A 25,780-nucleotide genomic window follows, 5' to 3' on the forward strand; every position below is an offset into this window, starting at 1 on the left:
TGCTGGAACAACCTACTGAACTATCTCAAATGCAAGCCCATCCCTTAAGAGGTAAGACGACCAAAACTATACATAGTATCCCAGGTGTGCTCTCATCAGTGCTCTGTACAATTGCAGCAAGACTTCCCTACTTTCACATTCCATCCGCTTTGCAATAAATGCCAATATTCCATTTGCCTAATTACTTTCAGTACCAAAATGTTAACTTTGTGTGATTTGCATCATGTGAGCTCCTTTATGACACAAGCTGTACGATGCTCTAAAATCAATTTTGGGACCTAGACTTGGATTAATGCCATCTTTACATCTGACTACCACTACAATTCTTTAGGTTAGTAGATGGTATGCTTTTAGGCGTCTATAACAGTACGTTTCTGGTAATTATGTCCATCTACAAGACAATCAAAACTGCAACATGCTACTGCAAAAATATGAGCAAATATTCAAGGCATTAGGACAGCATGCATAACATGCATTTGCAGAGTGCTGAGCCACAGATTGGAAAAAAGAGGGCATTCAACAAGTTTAACTTGACTTTCACCACATTCAGAATATCAATGCCAGGCACTGGAGCTTGTAATGGCTAATGGTAATGCATAGGAGCTCAAAGTGGAGCTGAAACGAGCAGTCCAGGAAGGAACATTACTGCAATATGCACTGAATATAGACTGTTAAGTTTCTCCAGCAGTTTAAGAATCTATCAAACCTCAGCTTCTTCTAACAGACATTAGTCTTGCATTGATTTGATTTGGAGTTAATCTGAGCTGTGGAAGGATGGTTTCTGCCTAGCTGGATATTATAAATTACTAGCATAACAATCTAAAACAAATTCACTGCCATCTTAAAAATTAAAACAGTACTGAAAGTCCCAATTTTCCAAACAATATATACAGCAATGTATTTTACAAAAAGTGAAAATAACTAAACAGGATTCATTAATATTGTGCTTCTTAAGGATATCACCAACCTCAGGGTTTAGATTGCTGACTAGCAGAACAGAGTTTGCTGCTGGGCCAATACCGTGCATTGCGAGACGACCACCGACTGCACCATGTGGAAGGCCAAGATGCCCAAGCCCTCCTGGAATTCCTTGAACAGACAGACCTGGAGGCAGTAAGGATTTTGACATTATCCATGGCAGGTATGCACCCTTCATATAATGAACCATACCCTTCAGAAATTCATTGGAGAGAGTTTGAGATGGTTAGAATACACTTGTATATTACTTCTTTAAAAATTAACAATTCATTAAGATGCTGGATCCCATCACTCGGTGTCAATAAAATATATGTTAAGTCTTAGTATAGCATACATAGCTACTATAGTTTAAAAACTATTTTATGCTTTCTCACTGACATCAATTTTCCCATGCTTTCATCTCCTAGGACTCTGAAATGGGCACCCTTCAGTATCGCGCACACAGAAATGGCCAATGAACAATGAAGGCCATTTTACAGTGGGGGAAGTGAGGTATACACAGGTAACACTAAGTCAACAGACAGCATGCACTTTCCATTCAGAGATCAATGGCTCGTCACCTGATTAAGGTGAGAAACTCCCATGGGTTAAGTAAAAGACAAGTCCCAAGAGCCACTATTCCTCATCACCACCACCACCCATCCACCAAAATCAGCATCAGCTAACACTGAAGGCTGATGTGGAATCTGTTGATTTCCAATGCATTTATGTGCTAATCAAAATGAGCCATCAGGAAAATCCCATTATTTAAAGAATTATAAGTTGGTGCTCCTGTGGCAATCTGCTAAGGTATTGACACAAGTCTAATATTAAAAGCTAACCTGCAGTTTGTGGAAAGCCAAGAGCAGGGCCAAATCCACTACCCCCATAGGGATTGGAGATTATACCAGGTGCACCTAAAGGAAGGAACATAATAACGTTAATAAAAAGTTACAGTAATTAAACCAAATTTCCTATACTAGAATTTTTATGCCAATAATGTTCAAAAATTGTGAGTTGCATTTTCCACTGTACAATCATTGTGTTGAGCTATTTTACAACATATGCAAACATGTTTCGCCCACTACCAGTGCCCCCAGCATAAGAATATATTTAAATACTGAAGACCAGAAGTGATGATGAGGAAAATTCATTTGACTTTAAGGAGATTTACACCCAATGGATTTAAATTTACATTGCATCTGGTCAATGTAAAAGTGTGTTGGGGGCAGTTATTGTAACATTTAAATAGAAAGACTTTCATTCCCCACATTCATTCCAAAAATGTAGGTTTTGGATGCAAAAATTGAGAAAGTAGCACCATCAGACCTGGTAAGCAAGTATCTCAAGCAGCTTTCCCTTCTTCGCTCGGCAAACTCATGTTAACGTGCATGGCTCCAAGTGAGGGGTTGAGTCATAGGGGACATGACTGCAGGTTTGTCAGCAGGATGGGGATAGAAAAAAATCATTCTGCATACAATGCTGTTTAGAGTTGCATTATGCAGTCAGGATTGCTAAGAGTGTGTCACTTTCCAGATACAGTTGCTTTCCAACCCCCTCAAGTCTGAACAGCCCTTTCCTTTTGAGGTTTGTCAAGATATTCTTTGATTACACCAAAAAAGCATCTGAATGCTTTGATAAAAAGTTAGAGGAAGCAACAGAAGTAGTTGGTGTGCAGATTTAACTATAACTCAAGTGCAGGTATCTTCAGTTAAATTGATCATAACCAAGTAACAACTGTAATCATGAAATACCTTATTTCATTAATAAAAATAAACAAGGACACAATTCAAGTACACCAAAATGGTACAAGATTTCACATCACAATGGAAAAATATTATCTGCTAATTTTGTATGTTAATATAGGGATTTTCAAATTGGAGTCCATGAGTGATTGCGTGAAGGAGGGAGTAAGGCTGAGTGAGTGATTGACACAGAGAGAGAGAGAGAGAGAGAGAGAGAGAGAGAGAGAGAGAGAGAGAGAGAGAAAAATAGGTGAAAGGAAGATACTTCCTACCAAATAAACCATGCAGAAAGTTTTAAGTCAATTTAGTTCTCTCTTTCAGAGCAACATTTGATTTATTAAGTTTAGTCCTCATGATCCTCTGTAACAATACAGACATTTTAAAGAATTTTTTTTTAAAAATCAGCAGCTTGGTGAATTTTTCTTCCAGTTAGTTTGTTGAAATTGTGCTTTAAAGGCCATTGTTCCCGCCAGAATAGGATGTGTGCCAACTCCAAATCAATGTTGCAGGCATGCTTCTGACTACACAGCTACATTGTCCTGCTCGGAAAATACTACAGTTAGGAGGTTCATAACCAAGCAATACTGGTGATTAGGCTGCCACTGACCTTTCATGCCCCATCAGCATGAAACACACATTTTAAAATAAGCTTGTGCATCTTGAAGTTAGCAGATGGCAGTGCTGATTCACTGAATGTCTGCATTCTGCGTTGTATCATTGAGTCTATCAAGCCTGCATTAGCTCGTAGGAAGGGTTATCCAACCAGTGCCCTAACCCTGTTTTTTTCCCCCCCTTAACTCCACAATTTATTTCCTGCTTTTCAACAAGATATTCACTCCTCTGTTCATTTTTCACTAATAAAACTTAAAATCTATACTCCCAGTAAGCGATTCTATAGTCTGAGGAGCAGTTGTTCCCTGCTTACTCAGTCATTAATGAAAAGAATTTGGTGAGTTAATGATTTAGTTCTTGTAGCTGTTTGGGACATGGTAGAAAGAGACTGAAGTACAAAAGGGAATGAAAAGAGCCGACAGACGTCAAAACATAAAAATTACCTGTCATTATGTATTTACCTAGAAGTGAGGTTTCCTTACCAAAAGCGGCGGCCACAGAAGGGTCAACGGTCGGCTGGCCGTCGCCGGAAGGAAGATCAAGGCGTGTAAAGTCTCTGCTTTTATCATTGTTGTATTTAACATTAAGGCTAGTCAACTTTGAGAACTCTATACGTAAAGTACAGCAAGCATTGTAGATATTCTGGCCATCCAATGTCTGGAGAAAGGCAAGTAGATAAACTATTATACAGCAATCCATGGAAGTTCCACAGACATAATTAAAAGCCTGCCACAAACAACGTGAGTAAATGAAGCACAACCCTATCCTTCGTATTTTAAACATGAAGGAACAGTGATGCAAGCATGCTATCTGTATTATTTCTAAGAGATTCTGCATTTATTATAACTCTTCTTACAAACAGAAAATTGTGGTAACTCCATTCTACACTGGAAATGTTTCTGGAGCTGCTTCATGTTTAAGGCATGAAATTTATTTGAGTTGAGTATTTTTGAACTCAAAGACGAACATGAGACTGTGCATTTTAAAACTGCTGCCATTCCCTCAACACTACAGAAGCTCAACACAAGGGGATTAGAGGTGCAAACCTAAGCCTTACTGGTCTGTTGCACAACGATGTGCTTCACATTAATATCTTGTTTTTACTTTACTATATAAAATTGAATTGCCAACTTCATTTACAGGTGGCTCGGGGTGGAAAAAATAACATTCTGACTGCCTGCTGGCCTGGACCTAATACAATTATTCGATGCGAGATTCAAGTCCTTCTGTTTCTGCTTTGGAGGGGTATGAGCAATGGGAAGGAAAATGAAAAAAAAAGGATGCCACTGTTTTATCACAGGGCTTACTGGTGAGAAATTTGCTATCGTATATTTAAAATAACATGCAAAAAGGATGGTATTGAATGGAGAAAGACACGAGTTAATGCTTATGACCTGCTAAATAATAAACCAGTATTTTCAGCCAAGCCATTCTGGAGATGCGCTAAACAGAAGAGAATGGAAAGAAATCACCTCAAGATTGCTCTCAGGAACCTGCTAGAAGCTAGTTACAGAGCAACAATGGTGAAAGCCTATTCTGCACATTTAATGGGGAGCTCAACAAAAATGAGATGGAAATCACATAAGCTGGAGCCACCTCTGAAAAACTAAAGACCAGATTAGTAGCATCTGCACACAATTTTCTAAAATTCTGTATCCAATTAAAAGTAGAACAGAAATAAAAAGTTGCATTGAAAAGTTTTAAAGTAGTATTGAAAACTTGTTTAATAGATAAATCAGTTAACAATTATATAAAGTATACCTGCTGTACCCAACACTAACCAGTTTAGCGTGATGAGCATGCATTGGATCAGCATATTGTAGCAGTGCTTGGAATTGATTGTTCTTTGTGAAGGTGATGATTTTCAGTACGGTTCCATACTTGGTAAAGATCTGTTTGGATGAAGATGTGCATCAGTATAAAAGGAGAACATGCCACCACTAGCAAGTTAATATGTTAGCAGTTATTGCACTAGACCTCTACACGAATCCCTTAATTAGAGGAGCACTGACATCACGATATCAGCCAATTAGTTGAAGGCAGGGCAAGATTACATCAGTCTGTGTACTCAGCAAACAGTGATGTTTTAATAAGGGACTCAGAACACCAGGGCCTAGAGAATACTTGACAAAAACTAGTCAAACCCCAAAAAGTTGTAACATCTGGTGGTGTGCAGGCATTTGCAAAGGCTGAAACGGAGACAAAGGGTAATTTTATGTTAAAATATATTGTCATGGATGACACTAAGAATTACATCCCCAAGGAGTAAATTGCGTAAACATCGTCACTGCCGAAAAATGGCACATGGCAAAAAGTTATCCAAAACAAAGGGCAGGAAGACATTGGATGGGGAGGCGAAGAGATGAAAGTGTGTACTAAGGTTTTTTAAATCCAGTAGTTTTTAAATATGTATCAGCTGCTGTATACTAATACAATGTTCACCTATGCAGAGTGAAATCCAATTAGTATGAATTAACAATTAATTTGAAGCTATGTTGCTCGAAATGAATATTGTTCATTCACAAATATACTGAATCAATACCTGATGCAAGACCTCCAGAGTGACAGGATAAAATAGATTTTCCACAATGATGCGCAGGACTGAACTTTGACCAGCGAGTAATGTGCCTTCGTTAACCGTAGACATGTTGCTAGTGTGCATCGCATTTACTGCCTGGAGAGCAGCTTGGGCTCGCTGTGGGGAGACACAAACAGTTCTTAAGCTAGCTTTTTTCATGGCGGCAATTTGTTGAAACATATAAAAGAGAGTCTTTTTTTAAAAAAAAGGCACAGATTTCAGTGGACACAAATTCCCTAGCATTTGTGGAATAGGTCCTACAATGTGAAAATGGCACTCAGTTTATGACGTCTGTGCTACTATAAATTCTCAGCAGGAAAGAAATGAGTATGCCTGCTTCCAAACCAAATGGATTTGGCTTTAACTTACACTGAAAATTTCCCACAGCAGTATACAGCAGCTTCGTTGGACAGAATGTGTCAGCAAAGCATACTAAAAGGATATTGAACAAGTTGGTCAAAAGCTTGGTGAGAAGAAATAGATTTTATCAAGCATCACGAAGGAGCAGAGAGCTCGTTTGGTGAAAGAATGCCAGAGCTTGAAGCCTTGACAACTGAAGGCACCATTGCTAATGGTGGATCAATGGAAATCAGTTACACAAAACTACAGATTTTAAGCAATATTAAATATCAAAGTGAAGTGCACAGTACAATTGGTATTTGGGAGCTGCAGAGGAAGTGCTAAGAAGGGAAAGGAGGGATGCAGCAAGTATTTCCTGTCCAGTACACAAGAATTGGCTTTTATAATAGCATGCTTCAGCAAAACAGGCAGAAACCACACTGAGAAGCTGTACTGCTAGCAATGAGTTTGGATTGATGTGTAGATAAAAATGCAGACATGAGGAGAAGAAAAAGGACAGCATTAAACTGAAACAGTGACACACACACATCATTTTTTATTGAGTGTTCTCTGTGCAGTCAGCAAAAGTGAGCAACATGAATACATGTTAACAGAGACCGTTACACAAATGACAAAGATATTATTTAAGTTGAAAATTTTGAGCGCAAGAGCTTTTTTCCAAGTCAAACTGAACAGCATCACCACAAGGTAAAGAAATTATTCAGCTCATGGAATAGACACTGAATACCAACAGCCCTTACACAAGATTAAGGATTTAACCATCAATAAATATTGACATGGAGGGAAATGGTATGAGGATGAATTAAAACAGCTGCACCTTTTTAGGATTTGGTTTGCAACTGTTATCCAAACAAAATATTGCCATGAACCTCTCATCTTTTGTGCCTATGGTTAAAATTTTTGCTGTCTCACGACCTATTACAAATAGGCCAAATCCTACGCCATCATCACTTAATTAGATCATGGTGATGTGCATCTTAGCTGCATCTACCCGCCTTGACTCCATAGTTTAACCTATTGAGCTCCAGTATTGTTGTGGTGAATCTGTGCAGCATCTCCTGTAAGGAGAATGTGTCTTAAGTCCTGCAATAAAACATGCATTTTGTAACTGGTTTATCCAGCTTCTGTGGCACACTGAACATACACTATCAGAACTAGGAGCATGAGTAGACCACCTGGCCCCTCAAGCCTGCTCGGTCATTCAATAAGATCATGGCTGATCTTTTCATGGACTCAGCTCCACTTACCCGCCCGCTCACCACAACCCTTAATTCCTTCACTGTTCAAAAATTTATCTATTCTTGCCTTAAAAACATTCAAGGCAGTAGCCTCAACTGCTTCATTGGATAGGGAATTCCATTGATTCACATTTGGGTGAAGTTCCTCCTCAACTCAATCCTAAACCTGCCCTCCCTTATTTTGAGTTCATGCCCCTAGTTCTAGTTTAATTGCCAAAAGGTCTGCATGCACTTTGCTAAACAAAAGTTTGACAATTTATAAATTTTAAGAGATACATGGAGGAAAGGAGCACCGAATCCTTACAGTGCGCATAATTTGTGAACAATGTCTTGTGTGCTGCCACACTGCTGTACAATTCTGGGACTGAAGTATTTTTAAAGGTGAATTCTTTGATTGCTAAGTTATTGCGGCTGCGGTGTGGTGGTGGTGGGGACTTTTTTTTGTAATTCCATCACAACACACTGCAGAAAAAACAGCTGCTTGCTTTTGATCGTAAAAGCCAATTATGATAAAAGGTGCATGAACCATGCATTAATGAATTGTATTTGACTTATGCTGTGAATTGAAACATCAAATTGCCTCAAAACCAGATGATGCAATGGGAGAGGTTTACAATTCAATGATGGATATGTTTGAATCTTCTCTTGATTAATACACATTGAGGTAGTGATGTTATGAGCTGAGCTGACCAAATCAACTTCCCTTGACCGCAATGCCTTTAACAGGCATGTTATATTGGCAAGATTTTCTAATGGGACACTTTGTATTTGTATTCTAGCACCATTCTTCTGGACCAAGGCAGGAGAATACATTTCAGCCACTTGTTGTTAGCTCTAGCTGCATGTGCGATCTGTAATCCACTGTTTATAACTGTAGTTCCAGACTTCTGGGGAAATGCACCCATGTTGGTTAGTAACCTGCATCCCAGCAGAAAATGAAGCATAGCAATAAAGATAGGACACAAATGTGAGATTGAAGAGCAAGAGCTGAAAACATAGGAACTCAGAAGTTAGTTGGTTCAAAACAATTATTGCAAGGAGCAGGGACACGAAAACAGAAATGTATGCACTTCCTTTAGGTCAAAGAGGATATTTAAGGTCAAGTTGGGTTTCAGGTAAAAAGGCAGCGGCAGAGTGATTAGAAATGGCAATGGAGAGAAAGATGATCTTTGAGGAGATACCATAAATATTGCTCAACAGATTAAAGAAATGGATATGATATTGGCCATGAATCCTTAAAATTGTATTGTGACATTAGGTGCAATGGTGAAGCAATGTAAATTTTTCCAATTTACAAACCGATTTAAATCAGTTATGTAAACCACCAACAGTACACAGGGAGGCTGGATATGACGGTTGAAAGCTGATCCTGATAACCAGGAAGCATTTTAAACAGGTTTTCAATACGTAAAATAAATTTTTTTGTTAAATCAACCTCCAGATGACTTTAAGAGATATATTACTGCAAAAAAAAAAATGGTCTTGAATATATTGGATGGGTTGGTTTAGGGGGGAGGGGGGGGGGGAAATAATTTTCTTTGGAACAAAACAAAAAACAAAATACTAAAAGTCTGGAACACTCACCATCTCAGGCATCTGTGAAAAGAATAGACAAGTTAATTATTCAGGTGTGAACCCTTTATTGGATCCATTACCAATGAAATGTTTTTATAAAGGAAGAGAACACACCACAAACAGGGAAAGAATAACCTATGGAGTGCTTCAGGGGAGAAAAGAAGATGGTGAAATGGTAACACTGATATTAACATAAGTTAATGAGAGAGACATCAAATAAAGTCAGGACAAGTACGAGATAAAGAATGCCTGAAATGCTTATGGAGTTCAGCGATAGGGAGGAAATAAAAGTAAAAGAAGCTGGCAGGACAGATTCCAATGTCCAGCAGCCTGGTAGAATAAATAAAATGAGTTTGGCAGCTAGGTATGCAGACTTTCACCAGCATGATGGTCTGATGCCAGCTTCTTCTCCCTAACCCAAGTTGTAATGAACTCCTTTCCTCACCCACCAGTCTCAATATTAGGCAGAATTTGCAGCACAAAAATAGGCCTTTCACACCAATTGGTATATGGCTGGTGTTTATGCTTCCGATGAGTCTCCTTTCACCAATTTAACCTGCTGTTCTTTTCCCCTTGTGTGTTTGCCCATTTTTCCCTTAAATGTAGCTTTGCCTTTTGCCTCAACTTAGCTAATTTCATATTATCACCACTTGCTAGGTAAGCAAGTATTCTCTGAATACCTTACATTTATGTATGTTCTCATATTTATGATCTCTGGTTTGATCTCCCACACTAATAGAAACATTTTACTTGATTTTATTGTATTGCTCTCCATCACACACCCTTTCTGAAGTTCATGTGCAACATTAGATGTGATTCCACAATTGGGCAAAACTTCTAAACAATTCCAATAGTGTTAATTATACTGACAACCAGCTTCAGTCAAATTTGCAGCGTTGCTCATTTACTTATGCTATATTCAAACTCTGGGCCCTGCCCTTTGCAAACAAAACTACATCCACGTATTGTGTGTGTATGTATGGGTGGGGCGGGGGGTGTTTCTCCATTTCAATATCCTGATCCAAAGTTGACCTGCTTGATTTCATTTTCAAAAGCTTGGCACTTAACTGTTGCCTAGTGCATTCACCATGGCAATACTTCTAGCAATCAAAGTCCACTTGACAACCAGATCAGCACAAATGGTTCTCCTTGAGATTTGGCATTCTTGTCCATCTGTCCTGGTGTGTGCAAGACAAAAAGCTTTGACAACCTTGCCTTTCTTTCGGTGAAAAATCGAAAACCTATCCAACTCTGCCTTGAACAAAGGGCTGCCAGTGTGCACGCGTGCATGTGTGGGTGGGGTTCAAAGCTGACAAAATCTCTGAAATTCCTGCTCCTCAGTCTTAATGGAGGACCCTGTATTTTGATACTGTGCCCCCTAGTTCGAAGTTCTCCCAAAAGTAAATACCTTGTCAGCATCTACACTATCAAATCTCCTTTGCTGTTATTTCTACCAAAATGGATGACCTCACATTTACCAACATTCGACATCTGCCACTCTTGTCAATTCATGTAGACTATCTATATCCCTTTGCAGATTGTGTGTCCTCTGCACACTTTGCTTTGCCACTTATCTTGTCATCTGTGACTTTTGACACACTACACTTGGTCCCCCACTACAAGTAAACTGTAAACAGTTGCATTCCCAACACTGACCCCTGAGACACATCTCACTAGTCACTGATCACCAACCAGAAAAATACCCATTTACTCCCACTCTTTGCTTTCTGTTAATTAACAGATTGTCTATCCATGCTAATACATTACCCATAACACTGTGCACTTTTATCTTATACATCAGCTTTTGGTGCGGTACCTTGTTGCAGATCGAGCAATTCTGCTTTTAATCACTCCACCACTGGTGGCAGTATCTTCCCTACCTAGACCTTTCTGCCTCTGTTTGCTTTCATCCGGTAAGGCATTTCTTCAAACCTCTTTAACCAAGCTTTTGATTATCTGATCTAACATTTCCCCGTGTCGGCTGGTGCAATATTCTTTTTTAAAACTGCTTCTGGGAAGTCCCTCGGGGTCTGGCAATGTTAAGTGCTACACAAAAGTAGCAGTTCTTCAACAGTTGTCCAATATTATGCCAGTTATCTGCTTTCTTTTTTTACGATGTGGGTATGCCGGCGTTGGACTGGCGTAAACACAGTAAATAGTCTGACAACACCAGGTTTTAGTCCAACCTATTTATTTGATAATATACTCAAGCTTTCGAGGGGACTGCCTCTTCGTCAGGTGAATGGAGAGTTCTCCATTCACCTGACGAAGAGGCAGTCCCCTCGAAAGCTTGTGAGTATATTATCAGATAATAGGTTGGACTAAAACCTGGTGTTGTCAGACTATTTACTATTTTTTTTTACAGCAAAGATGCCCAGCCAGTTCAACCTTTCCCAATAACCTGCCACAACTTCAGATCTTAGTTATAGCTCTCACTTTCTTTCTACAAGAACTGCTGGCAATATGAGAGGAGTGTATCCAGATCGCTGAGGGTTCCACAAGGTAGGGAAGAGTATTCTGAGCAGTTCGGCCTTCATAGCGAGGGGGATTGAATACAAAAGTAGGGAGGTCTTGCTGCGGCTCTATAGGGCATTGGTGAGGCCGCAGCTGGAGTACTGTGTGTAGTTTTGGGCGCCGTACTTACGCAAGGATATTTTGGCCTTGGGGGCAGTGCAGAGGAGGTTTACTAGGCTGATACCGGAGTTGAGGGGGTTGAGCTATGAGGAGAGGCTGAATAAACTGGGCTTGTACTCGTTAGATTTTAGAAGAATGAGGGGAGATCTCATTGAGACATATAAGATGATGAATGGGATGGATAGGATAGGGGTGGAGAGACTCTTCCCGCTCAGAAAGGACAGTAGGACTAGAGGGCACAGCCTCAAGATAAAGGGAGGGCGGTTTAGAACGGAGTTGAGGAGGAACTTCTTCACTCAAAGGGTGGTGAATCTCTGGAATTCTCTGCCCGTTGAGGTGGTGGAGGCTACCTTGCTAAATATTTTTAAGACGCGGGTTGATGGGTTTTTGTTAAGCAAGGGGATTAAGGGTTATGGGGAGAGGGCGGGAATGTGGAGCTGAGCCACGACAGATCAGCCGTGGTCTTGTTGAATGGCGGGGCAGGCTCAAGGGGCTGGATGGCCTGCTCCTGCTCCTATTTCTTATGTTCTTAAGTTCATTCTCCACTTTGCAACTCAATTCTGTTTCAGATACCTGCGTGTCCGTTTTCCTTCATGAGATTACTTTTTATAGGCTGTACATCCATTTTTGTTTTGTTGTTCTGAAAGGGAATCTATACCCGAAATATCACCTTGTTTGATCCTGGGCACAATTTTGAATGAATTGCAAAAAAATCAGCATTAATTACTCCTTAGACAACAAGATTCCATTTACAAAAAGAAATTACTTTCCGGTAATTGTGGTGACTTGGAAATAGTAAAATCAGACACCACAACAGATGCTTGAAAAATAACCAGGATATTATGACAACTGCTGCCATCTAGTGGTCCAGAAGTGACAAAAACTTTAGCTTTAAAAGAATGAAAACCATAAAATGAACTGCATCTTTGTGCTAGTTTAGTTGATCTTTATTCCTGGTTTTGAAAACATGGTTTCTGGAACTAAATGACAAAAAGACTCATTACCCAATTGGACAATGCTTGATCAAACTGTTTTTCTTCCTCCCTGTTTTTGTTTTTTTTTAAAATATAGTATAGTAAAGAGAAATATTTGAATAATTTTTAATGTCTGTATGATTTTTCTCCTGGAGATCAATTTTCAATTCCTGGAGACTCCAGGCCTATTCTGTAGGGTTGGCAATCTTATTTTAGCTAGCTGCATAGCTTTGTAAACCAAATCAGGAGGCCCACATCATGGGGAGAAGGCGCGAAAGTGGAACTGATCCACTTCAGATCAGCCATGATCTTATTGAATGGCGCGGCAGGCTCGAAGGTTTAAATGGCCTACTCCTGCCCCTATTTCTTACGTTCTTATGTTATGTTCACATTTAAAATATAAGCCTTGCCTAACAAGTCTTTGGACAACGAGTTTTTCTGGTTCCCGCTATCTTTGTTATTTGTCTGACTTGTAGCAAGGCCCCCGATCAGGGGCTGGAATTGCAGAAACTCAATAACGAGAGGATTTGACAAGAATTTTCCACACTATTTTTATTCATTAGCTACTGGGTCATCTCTGGTTTATTGCTCTTCTGCAGGGTTACACAGGGTGCGAGCAGTGCAGGTGAAGAGGAGAAAGGATGTAGTTACGATGTTGCAGCCAACATGGTGTGGGGCAATTTGATGAAACAGCTTGCATTCTCCTGTCTGGTAATTTTAGTTAATTAGGGCATTACCATAGCACAATTTGCATTTGTATCACATTTCAAACCGCAGATACCACTATATGATGAATCTGTGCACCTGTATAAATGAAGGGCATGTGCCAGTGTTCATACAAATTACTCATGTCTCTAATGTTGTAGTCTTGGAGGAGCATTACAATATGCTGCATAAACTGGGGCACAAACACAATTTATAAAATGTTTTCCTGAAACCACCTCCTGAGATCAGTGCTCAAGAATTGACACTGTTCTGCTAAAAATTCAGCTGGTGTCAGTGTGGAGTAGGAAGAAAAAAAATCTAGCAGGGTCTGTGCTCCCAAATTCACCACAAAACTAAAGTGAGAAATAAATATTTATATTTTAGCTCGACTGGAAAAGCATTTTGAGAACAGTCCTGAAACACATGGCTCTTTTAAACCACCAAAATGGAGTGGTTGTTAATTCTATAATTTAAAATATTGGCTCCAAAACAGACAAACAGGAAACCAGAGGAAAAACATCCTTTAAATCTTTAGAATTTCTTCCAAAGCTTTAATGCCCATCGCTGAAACAACTTTGAGTACAGCTGCACATGAAAACACATTCACAAGATGAAGATTAAATACAGATGATGTGTAATGGTTTGAACAATGAAGATAGTATTGAAGTAATCTCATTTTACAGATGTGAACCAATTCCTGTCATGTGATGAACTTCCTGGTTTAAATGAGCGAAACAGACCAAAGTAATTTCAGCACAACAGTTAGAGCATTTTATATTAGTTTAAAAAGCACCAAGTAGAACTTTCTTAGAATCAGTTCAACTACAACTGAAGTTTTATTCTTGGTCCAATGTGACTCCAATTTAAAACCAACACATTCTTTGCAAATGTTGTGTCTTTTTTTGGGTCACTCCCAGGACATGAGTGCAAGAATTTATCAGTAAGTCATGCCAAGTCATTCATTTAATTGTCTCCAACCCATCAGCTGTTATTAAAGGCAAAATAGAAGTTATGGTCATGCAAAGAACAATACAGCACAGGAAACAGGCTCTTCAGCCCTCCAAGCCTGTGCCACTCATTCGTCCAACTAGACCATTCGTTTGTATCCCTCCATTCCCAGTCTGCTCATGTGACTATCCAGTTAAGTCTTAAACGATGCCAGCGTGTCTGCCTCCACCACCCTACTTGGCAGAGAATTCCAGGCCCCCACCACCCTGCGTAAAAAAACGTCCCTCTGCTATCTGAGTTATACCTCGCCCCTCTCACCTTGAGCCCGTGACCCCTCGTGATCGTCATGTCTGCGCTGGGAAAAAGCTTCCCACTGTTCACCCTATCTATACCCTTCATAATTTTGTATCCCTCTATTAGGTCTCCTCTCATTCTCCGTCTTTCCACGGAGAACAACCCCAGTTTACCCAATCTCTCCTCACAGCATGTTACAAACGTAAAGCAACGTTTATAAAATAAAGAAAACCCATGAACTTAGAGGTCAAATTCTGCTTTGTTGGGTTCGGCTCAGTGCAGCAAAAGTAGTTTCACTTTCATGATTTTTTTTTCTTGCCTGAGGCTTTCAGCTTGGCTCATTGCCAACTGTTTGCTGCTAATCCAGATGACTTCAAACTATTTTGATTTGTTTTAACCCTTGCAACATCAGTATAATCACTATAACATAGAAATTATGTTGAACGTGCAGCTCAGAAAAAGGCCATTTGGGCTGAACAAGTCTTCGATGGTCTTTCCTTAAGCCTCCTATTATCACTACTCATCTAATACTCTCAGCATACCATTCTACCTCGTGTGCTTATTTAGCTTGCCCATGAATTAATCTTATTTATCACAACCACTCCTTAGAAGAATGAGTTCCATATTCCCCAGACCCACTGAATAAAGCTGTCTCCCCCAAGTTACCTATTTGATTATGGTCCCTTGTTTTGGACTCCTCCATAAGCAGAAACACGTTTTCTGCACTGATCCAATGACATAATCAGGACCTGGTTTGGTCACAAAAATTAGACCAACAATCTGAAGTTCAATGCCAGTATGAAATTGTAACGGCAGATCTTTGCTTGCATCAATTCACCTCTGTCTAGTCCACCTGCTTAAAAAAGGGTAAGTATCCAGGGAAAATAGTTACTAAATTCATTACTTTGTAGTATGGGGTATATCTTTGAAGTTTGCCTTCAGTTTGGTGACAACAGTGCAAGTGGACAAGTATGGAAACACTAAAATGGAAATGGGAAGGGGCAGGGAGGAGGTGGAAGAAAACATGGAGTTGCCAGGGTAGAGTGCTGCTGTGACCAACCACAAAGTCAGATGGGAAGTTGTTGACAAAGCAATTCTAACACCGATGTTTGGTCTCTACAGTGCAGAGCAAACTTCACCCTGGACAATGAACACAACTGACCAGATTTTTAAAAATTAAGCAAATTATTACCTCGCATGCAAAATCCATGTACACCAGTTGCAGCATATGCTGAATTATTAGACCAAGTTCCCTCTTTCTTTCCATTAAGACAAGCTTTCAAAGGTGTATACCATTTAAACAGACATCCTTAGCAACAGCTTACTATGTTAAACACAAGATCTTCAGGCAACCCTTATGTGACCAAGCCACAACCTGAATAGTAGCTGCCCACAAATTGTCCGTGCACAATTTAAAGGGACCCCACATTAGAATGTACAGGGCATATTAAAAAAAATTACAAGGGACATTGGTTCAGGCTTTTCTTCTACCTACATCCAGCTTCCCTTAAAACAAATGAGAGGCAAGCCCGTCCTTTCCATGAAGGCAATCCTGTTTTATTTTTTTCAAAATCATTGCAGTTTCTACCTTTTTCGTTACGCTCAGAAAATTTAGCTGGACGAGATTTATTTTAGGAGCATGGCACCATGCCTTAAAAAAAAGACACACAATGCATTTACAGAGGATAAGGATATATAAAGATACACTTACGCCTTGGTTGGGCAAGTTGTCGGTCTTCAGTTCCCGGTGGTTGGAATACTGGATGTAGATGGGCTGATTGCGGAGGTGTGGAGTGACTGTGGTGTAATAGTTCACCATAGTAACAGCTGCTTCTTCTGAAGCCATTTCAAGGAAAGCCTGCAAGAGCAGGAGGAAGGAGTAACACTTAATGACAAAACTAACACAACATTTCTTTTAAAAATGCTCACAGAGATAAATCCCCACCTTAATCCATAACACATAAGAGAATTCTGATCATTAATGCTGATTATTAGAGACTGAATCTAAAAATGTCTTTTTTGACATTGCATTGGCCCCTCATCTAAAATGAGCTATTCCAGTAGATGTCATAATTCAAGTTCAGCAGATAATGAACGGGACGTGGCTGTGATTCAATTTGAGACATTACAGAAATGGCCTGCTGAGAATCAGGAACCGCAGCAAATTGTACAGTTTTAAAAAAATGCACTATCGTGAGAATTGCTCATACGAAAAAAAATATAAACAAGCTGCTCTATATTCACAATATCCATGATTTGTCATCACCATCTGACAGGCCAATGCTCTAAAAATAATCCACCTGCTGCTGACATTGGGGCTGGTACTATCCAACCTGTTTGAATGCAATTACATGACAAAGACACAAATATCAAATTACTCAAGTACAGAATATTAATCTTTTACAGGCAGTGCAAATCACCAAAAAACAGAGGTTGATTTTACTGTCACAAACTTTATTTTCATATTCAGTTTCCCTTCACATAAAATAACATTTGCCACGCTAAAGCCAATAATCCATCTAGTCAACTCATGGATGAATCGGCTGGGATTTCTGGAAATAAAAAAAAACTAATAGACACTTCTGTAAGAATTGTATATCTGTCTAATGTAGGTGTTATGGGGTTAGATTCAAGTTGTAGAGGGGTTTGGCCAAATCCAATTGGAAAATTTCAATGTGAAAGGTGAAGTGTGTGTATCAAGGCATGTGGAGCACACATACATATTGGTCTTGAATTGACCGAATGGCTCAGGCTGCTGAATAACCACCTTTTGTCCTTATTTTATTAGTGCAAATGTTACACTGAATCAAATTCCAGTTTATTAATTCACAGAAAATTGTTTAATTGACTAAATCCAGCAAGAAAGTTGTGTTTTTCAATCAGTAACTGATTGAGATGTGTGAAATTACAAGATGATCGGAACCAAAAAGAAGAAAGTGAAGCAACAGGATGAAACAAAAAGTCTTTGCCCTTGCAAGGGTGATTTGAAAATCTATTTTTTGTTGATGGCAAACAGGTAAACACTGAGAAATGGCAACATTTGTCAAAATATTACAAAACGAGTGAAGAGCCAAACTGACTCAAATCGTGACTCTTTCTCCCTACAGATGCTACCAGAACTGATTTTTCCCCAATGTTTGTTACAAAACGTGGTTTCATTTGTTAAACAGAGTGAGAGACAGAAGTGGGCATCAGAAGGATTTGAAAAGAACTTAGGGTGAGAGTAATAAAATAACTATTGACATGTTTACTGTGTGGCTTGGTGGCAGAGATTTATTTTCCTCTTCACCAAATGTGACGTGTCTGACACGGATTTTCTTCCTTCACCAGCTGTCCAATGGCACTGCTCACTATACCAAGAGATTATGCTCATTTAGAAAAGTAGTGTTATGCTATGTCACATCAGGGACAATCATTTACTTGCCGGATATCCTGAAATTTTTACTCGCGCTTTAGCGTTGAAAAATCACTGACGAGGTTCATTATTCTGTGAAAACTGTAAATGAGTGGTCTTTCCTTTTATCATAGACCTATTTCAGAAGTTTGGCACATACAGATGTGTGGCATGCAAGATGCACCAGTTGCTGATGCATATTTTAGGAAGGGGTGGGGTTAGGTTCCACTTGATTAGTGTGTACAAAGTTGCGCTTGGGCAGCTTTGAGGCTGTGGAAGCTATAGCATTACATGGCCTGACCCTGCTGAAGCTTGGCCGAATCTATATGCGGATTTGGACTCCATCTGTCAAAAAGAGAGAAAAGGGAGGACACTCATTTTGCCAGACTACCTTTCACTCTGCATTGCAAGCTTACTGGAGATTTCAGTTTTCAGACATGTCATGAGAAACAGAAACAGTAGGAGTAGGCCATTTGGCCCTTCAAGCCTGCTTGGCCAATCATCATCATGGCTGATCATTCAACTCAATAATTGGTCCCACCCTCTCCCCCATATCATTTGATCCCCTTTCACCCCAAGAGCTATATCTAATTCCTTCTTGAAAAGGATGTTTTGGCCTCAAGTGCTTTCTGTTCAAGTGAATACCACAAGCTCACCATTCATTGGGTAAAGAAATTACTTCTCATCTCTGTTCCAAAAGATTTACCCTGTATCCTTAAGGCTATGACCCTGGTTCTGGACACCTTCGCCATTGGGAACATCCATTCTGTATCTACCCTGTCTAGTCCTGTTAGAATTTTATAGATTTCTATGAAGGTTCCCATCTCATTCTTCTGAACTCCAGCGAATACAATCCAAACTCACTCACTCTCCTCATATATCTGTCCCACCAATCCAGGAATCAGTAAAACTTTTCTGCACTCCTCTGTAGCAATAATATTCTTCCTCAGATATGGAAGCCGAACTCCACACACAATTCCAGGTGTGGCCTCACCAAGGCCATGTATAATTGCAGCAAGACGTTACTACTCCTGTACTCAAATACATTCATTAAGGCGAACATACCATTTGCTGCATCTGCAGGCTTGTCTTCATTGACTGGTACACAAGGACACCCAGAGTTCATTGCACTGCCTGCCATTCAGAAAGAGACCTGTTTAGTCGTACTTAGTTTCCTGTCTGCCAGCTAGTTTTCTATCCATCTCAATACACTTCCCACGTGCGTTTTAATCTTACAAGCTAAATCTTTTAGGTGGGACTTTTTCAAAAACCTTCCGAAAGCCCATATCCTTTAAGGATTCCAGTAGATTTGTTAAGCATTATTTCCCTTTCGTAAATCCATGCAGATTCTTTTCCAAGTGCTTTGCTGTAAAATCTTTGATCATGGACTCTTTTCTTCCCATTAGTGATGTCAGGCTGATTGGTCTACAATTCCATTTTCTCTCTACTATTCTTTTTAAATAGTGGGGTTACATTAACTAACCTCCAATCTGTAGGAACTGCTCTAAAGCCTACAGAACCTTGGATGATGACCAATAAATCCACTATTTCTAGGGCCACTTCCTTAACTACCTAGGATGTAGATGGCGGCACGGTAGCAGTGGTTAGCACTGCTGCCTCATGGCATCAGGGACCCGGGTTTGTTTCCTGGCTTGGGTCACTGTCTGTGTGGAGTTTGCACGTTCTCTCCATGTCTGCGCGCGTTTCCTCCAGATGCTCTGGTTTCCTCCCACATTCGGAAAGACACGCTTGCCATGCTAAATTCTCTGCGTACCTGAACAGGCACCGACTGTGGCAACTAGGGAAATTCCACGATAACTTCATCGCAGTGTTAATGTCAGCCTGACTTGTGACTAATAAATACAGACTTTACTGTGAAATACAGTATCCTACGTACTTGGGATAAAAATATTGACAAAGGTCTTTTCCATCTTAGCATGTTGGCACAGATATTTTCTTCTGTAAATGCAGATATACCACATACAATTCATACATCATGGTACAGAATATGTTTACAGTGCACACTAATTGAGGTTTGATATAACATCTATTGCAATTAGAAAGACAGTGCAATCTTCTTGTGAAACTGGATAAAAAGGGCAGAGGAAAAATTACCTAGGGCACACAGACATAATTCAGCCACCATTTTGAAGTGCTACACTTAGTTACAGCAATTTGGAAAGCAAAGTTGATTGGGGCACAGTTTTCACTGCAGAACAGCTATCCATAGACATAGAATATGGAAAACTCGGCTTCTATAGCATCATCACTGGTGGGAAAGGGTAATTATAGTACGACAGGTCGCACAGACAGTTTATCATAATTCTGGACAATCACCTCCTGCACACCTGTAATACCAAATTGAAGTGAACAAAACTCACTTTGGTAATCATTGGAGCACTTTTAAATACAGCAATACTTCTGTGACCAGAAATGCATAACCAAAAAGGTGGTGGATGCAGATTCAAAAAGGGAGCTGGATAAATACTTGAAATGTACAGGGCTTTGGGAAAAGGACAGTCAACAGGGCAAACTGAACAGCTCTTTTCAAGAGCAAACACATACATAATAGAATGCCTCCTACTCTTCTGTGCTCCGCTAGTTTCTGATTCTATTGAACTTCCATGAAAATACAAGTTTTACTGACAATAAGCACATCCCTGGACATGTTGCTTACATTAAATTGTATGACACGGTACTAGTTTGAGGATAGAAGTGTTATTTCACCCACTATATGTGCAATATTCTAATCCTAAATTAGAGATCCATCTTGGAAGCCAAAGAGGTTAATTACTTAGGCAGCTTGCTTTTGATGGGAACTTTGCAAACACATCACGCAATTCTGGCTCAATTTTAACTTCACAGTTGCAATTGTTCTATCCAGATCATACAATGCTGTCGGTACTGCTATAAAGTCTTACAACACCAGGTTAAAGTCCAGTGGGTTTATTTGGTAGCAAAAGCCACTAGCTTTCGGAGCACTGCTCCTGTGTCAGGTAAGTGGGAGTGGACACACGCGCGAAATGGACAATGGAGCAGCGCTCCGAAAGCTAGGTGGCTTTTGCTACCAAATAAACCTGTTGGACTTCTTACTGTGTTTACCCCAGTCCAATGCTAGCATCACCACATCGTACTGCTAAAGGTCAGGGGCAGAGCAAAATCTAACTCCCATCACATGTATGGAGATTATATTTCTAGCCCTTCCTTCAAGGCTGTGTTACAACAAGCATCATCTTGCTGAATGCACATTATGTTGCTCACACAATTCATCAAAAGCAATTGTAAATTTCAACACCCAGGTCCATATGAGATTTCACACAAGTCCAAGACTCCACAGATGCGGCATACCAACAGTGGTAAATATACTTCTGGGTTTGCTTCCTTCCTCCAAATGAAAAGGTTTTTTCTAAAGAATTGTGACAGATTTAATATTTAATAGTATGCCCAAGTTCTCCCAAATTTAATTACAAAAGCATTGCTTGAAAATCAAAACGTTCTTTATTGCTTTGTGCGCCACATACATTTTGACCAGCACCTCAGTGATCATATCAGGTTTGTATTTAGGAGAGAGCGCGAAACATTAGATGTATGAGCTGCTGCAGGCTTTAACAGTATCTGCCTAGTCAACAACTTAATTGTAATAAAAGCAAAGGACTGTTGATGCTGGAAAAAAATCAAACAAAACAGAAAATGCTGGAAAAACTCAGCACATTTGGCAGCATCTGTGGAGAAAAGTGAGTCTGCATGGCTCTTCCAAAGTCAAAACTTGAAAAATTAACACTATTTCTCTTTTCACAGATGCTGCTGGAACTCAAATTGCAGTGGAGATTTTGTTATAAAGCCAGCATCGCGAAAGGAAGCTGTTGAAATGCAAAGTTTTCCCACCAATAGAACAGCAACCTACTTTTCTAAAAGGTTGGTTCATGTTATGGTTGTATTGAAAAAAAAAATCAGCTTTCTTTTTGAGAAGGGGTAGAATTACAACAGTTAGCCGAAGTTTCTGTAGACTTGTAGTCAGGATTCACATATAGAATATAGAACATGCTAACCAGAAACAGTAAGAGGGTGGGAATTAAAATCTAACTGCAATCTCATGCAAGCAAGGTGTGGTACATTGTGCTTGGCTTTCAACCTTCACCCTTTTCATACAATGCATCATCCTTGATAGAAGGACCAGGGAGCCCACATTCTCCCACACAACTGCCAAACCACTCATCTCATAAGCCTTTAAGTAGATGGGCAAAAGCATGCCATTTCCAATCTCAGCAGAGTAGCGCCCTGCCTCTGCTCTGCACAGATATAAAGAACAACACAGCACGGGAAACAGGCCCTTCGGCCCAACGAGCCCGCGCCGCCGTCCCATTGTCTCAGTGACCTATTCATGATTTTAGTCTACGCCTAATGTGCGAGGATCAGGGAGGTCCAATATAGGGACAATTTGTCACCCAATCAGCCTAAAAGCACATCTTTGTTAACTTCTAAATGGGAGCACCTGCTGACACAATTGCACATTCCACCATCTTATAAGAGACTATTACTCAAAAAGCACCCCAGTAGAAAGGACATGCACCTGTTTATTCTTACACCAATTTCTAAAAACATAACCCGTTTTTCTTCCTTTCAGAGTAGAATTTTTAAAAATTAAATAGTTCATAGAAAATTCAAATCTCATTCTTATCCAAATCAAGCAACATTCCTAACCCTTAAAACTGCACTCTGAATTAAAATGTTTCAAGTTTCTAAACATTTGTCCAATTCAAAAATCACAAAAATTGCTATACACGATCAAAGCTTCTGAAAATGAGGACATTTAAATATTTTAATTCAAGATATTTCAGTGTAGTGCCAAAAACCTGCATTTCTAAGGGCATAAAAAACGCATTTCAGTCAAGAAAATATACAAATTCACATACCTGATTTTTCCCTTTTAACATCAATAGATTAGTGACTTTGCCGAACGGTAAACCTAATGAAAGGACCTCTGTTTCTGAAACCTCATTTGGAATCTTACGAATATGAAGAACACGAGAGGGAGGGTTTGGAGATCCGTCTCCTTTAAATTTTTTGGTGTCGTTTCCATTAGCTTAAAAAAAGAGGGGAAAGTACTATTATTCATGTTATTTCCTTGTGTTAGCATTGCACAGAATGCCCCCTTATATAGAATGTTTGACACTAAAGTTGCAGCAGATACGAACAGCTAAGCCATTGTGCAACACACACGTCACCATAATGAATCAAGTTATATTTGTGCATGCACTTAACACCTAAAGTTTATTTATTAGTATCACAAGTAGGCTTGCATTAAGATCGCAAAGAAGTTGCTCTGAAAATACCCTAGTCGCCACACTACGACGCAGCTGTTGAATTTTGCTGTTCCGTAATATGCAACCAATACAGGAAATGAAAGTAAGCAACCTGACAGATTCAAGTCCTAATCTGAGCAAAATCAGTTGTGCTTGATAACTGGGAACCTCAAATCTTGAATAAAACCTCAGGGCTAAGGCAAGAATTCCTATCCCCTATTATGCAATGACCATTTGACAGCAACGTAAGAATATCAGTTCCAAACAAGATTAGGAATACAGTTCCATTCTGTTCACGTTCAGTATTGCTACACATTTCCGTCAGGAACATGACTGAGCAGAAACCAGAGACACCCAACCAGCTTCGACAAAAAGCTTCTCTTCATCGTACGGTCAGAAATGGGGACGAATGCGGATGATTGCACAATATTCAGCGCAATTTGCTGCTACTTCAGTATCTGAGGAGTTAAGTCCATATGCAGCAAAACCTGGGCAACATTCAGGCTTGAACGTGGTAGGTAACACTCAAACCATACATGCACCAGGCAACGACTTCTCCAATGAGAATATCTAACCATCTCCTGATGGACATTTAACAGTTTTACCATCGCTGAATCCCTCAATAGTGTGCACAGACAGGAAGGTGCACACAGGCAGGCAGAGAGGTGCGCAGACAGAGGTATGTGGATGCACATACAGAAGGCAGGCAAGCAAATGCACACTGACTGGCGGATGCACACACAGACTAAGAGGTCACTCCTCAAAAATACTGAAGCAAAAGCAATACTTAAAATTTACATCATTTCACTATGGTTGCCTGTGAATTTATTCCGATTACCCTTTAAATGAGCCCCAGCCTGAGCCCGTGCCCATCTCAACTTTCCTTCTAGGCATAAAAATACTAAAATATTCTATGTTCTTTCATCATTTAATTTCTGGTCCTTCTTTGCCCATTTATTTGTTTTCTCAACGTCTCTTCATATTCTCCCTCATTTTGTCCTCTTCCATAGTGAGCACCCATTCATAGAACCACATAATCCCTAAAATGCAGGCGACCATTTGGCCCATCAAGGCAGCACTGACTCTGAAAGAGCATCGGACCCAGAAAGAGCATGTTGTGGAGATGCCGGCATTGGACTGGGGTAAACACGGTAAGTCGTCTCACAATGCCAGGTTTAAGTCCAGTAAAAAGTCTGACAACACCAGGTTTTAGTCCAACCTATTTATTTGATAATATACTCACAAGCTTTCGGGTTAGCCCCTTCGTCAGGTGAATGGAGAGTTCTGGCCTCAGACAGAGCATATAAAGCACAGACAGTTTAGAGATTACTGATTAAAATGCGAATCCTTACACCTAACCTGCTGTTCAAGACCTGAAGTGGCTGATAATGTGAGTGGAAGGAGCACTGATCACAGTTTAAAGAGATGTGTATTGTCTCCAGACAGTAAAGTGAGGTTTTGCAAACCCAGGCAAGTCACGGGGGTTACAGATAGTGCGACATGAACCCAAGATCCCTGTTGAGACCGTCCTCATGTGTGCGGAACTTGGCTATCAGTCTCTGTTCAGCGACTCTGCGCTGTCGTGTGTCGTGAAGGCCGCCTTGGAGAATGCTTACCTGAAGGTCAGAGGCTGAATGCCCGTGACCACTGAAGTGTTCGCCAACAGGAAGGGAACGACAGTCACCAGGCAAGACTGTTCCCTTCCTGTTGGCGAACACTTCAGTGGTCACGGGCATTCAGCCTCTGACCTTCAGGTAAGCATTCTCCAAGGCGGCCTTCACGACACACGACAGCGCAGAGTCGCTGAACAGAGACTGATAGCCAAGTTCCGCACACGAGGACGGTCTCAACAGGGATCTTGGGTTCATGTCGCACTATCTGTAACCCCCGTGACTTGCCTAGGTTTGCAAAACCTCACTTACTGTACTGTCTGGAGACAATACACATCTCTTTAAACTGTGATCAGTGCTCCTTCCACTCACATTATCAGCCACTTCAGGTCTTGAACAGCAGGTTAGGTGTAAGGATTCGCATTTTAATCAGTAATCTCTAAACTGTCTGTGCTTTATATGCTCTGTCTGAGGCCAGAACTCTCCATTCACCTGACGAAGAGGCAGTCCCCTCGAAAGCTTGTGAGTATATTATCAAATAAATAGGTTGGACTAAAACCTGGTGTTGTCAGACTTTTTACTGTGTTTACGCCAGTCCAACGCCGGCATACCCACATCAGGTTTAAGTCCAACAGGTTTATTTAGCAGCAAATGCCACTTGGTTTCAGGGCTTTGCCCCTTTGTCAGGTGAGTGGGGAGTTCTGATCACAAACAGGGCATACAAAGGCACACACTCGGTTTACAGAATATTGATTAGAATGCGAGTCTTTACAACGAATCAAGTCTTAAAAGGTACAGGCAATGTGAATGAAGAGAGCGTTAAGCATAGGTTAAAGAAGTGTGTATTGTCTCC

At 40.2% G+C, this 25,780-nt stretch overlaps 1 protein-coding gene across 3 annotated transcripts in view; it reads right to left on the reverse strand.

Moving 5' to 3' along the window:
• The window catches only part of ptbp3 (polypyrimidine tract binding protein 3), an 89,706-nt gene that overhangs the window by 12,831 nt on the left and 51,095 nt on the right, over positions 1-25,780 (reverse strand). For 2 of the 3 annotated variants that reach the window (XM_080188430.1, XM_080188428.1), the window contains 7 exons: positions 22,928-23,097; positions 16,332-16,478; positions 5,857-6,009; positions 5,096-5,206; positions 3,776-3,971; positions 1,800-1,874; positions 968-1,104 (listed from right to left, as the gene is read on the reverse strand). In XM_080188430.1, coding sequence (XP_080044556.1) covers positions 968-1,104; positions 1,800-1,874; positions 3,776-3,971; positions 5,096-5,206; positions 5,857-6,009; positions 16,332-16,478; positions 22,928-23,097 — 989 coding nt within the window. The remainder of the gene's footprint in view (positions 1-967; positions 1,105-1,799; positions 1,875-3,775; positions 3,972-5,095; positions 5,207-5,856; positions 6,010-16,331; positions 16,479-22,927; positions 23,098-25,780) is intronic. The other variant, XM_080188429.1, reaches the window with a different exon arrangement.

The sequence above is a fragment of the Carcharhinus amblyrhynchos genome, chromosome 5 (genome assembly GCF_965287045.1).
Source record: "Carcharhinus amblyrhynchos chromosome 5, sCarAmb.v2.hapA, whole genome shotgun sequence".
Lineage (NCBI taxonomy): Eukaryota > Metazoa > Chordata > Chondrichthyes > Carcharhiniformes > Carcharhinidae > Carcharhinus > Carcharhinus amblyrhynchos.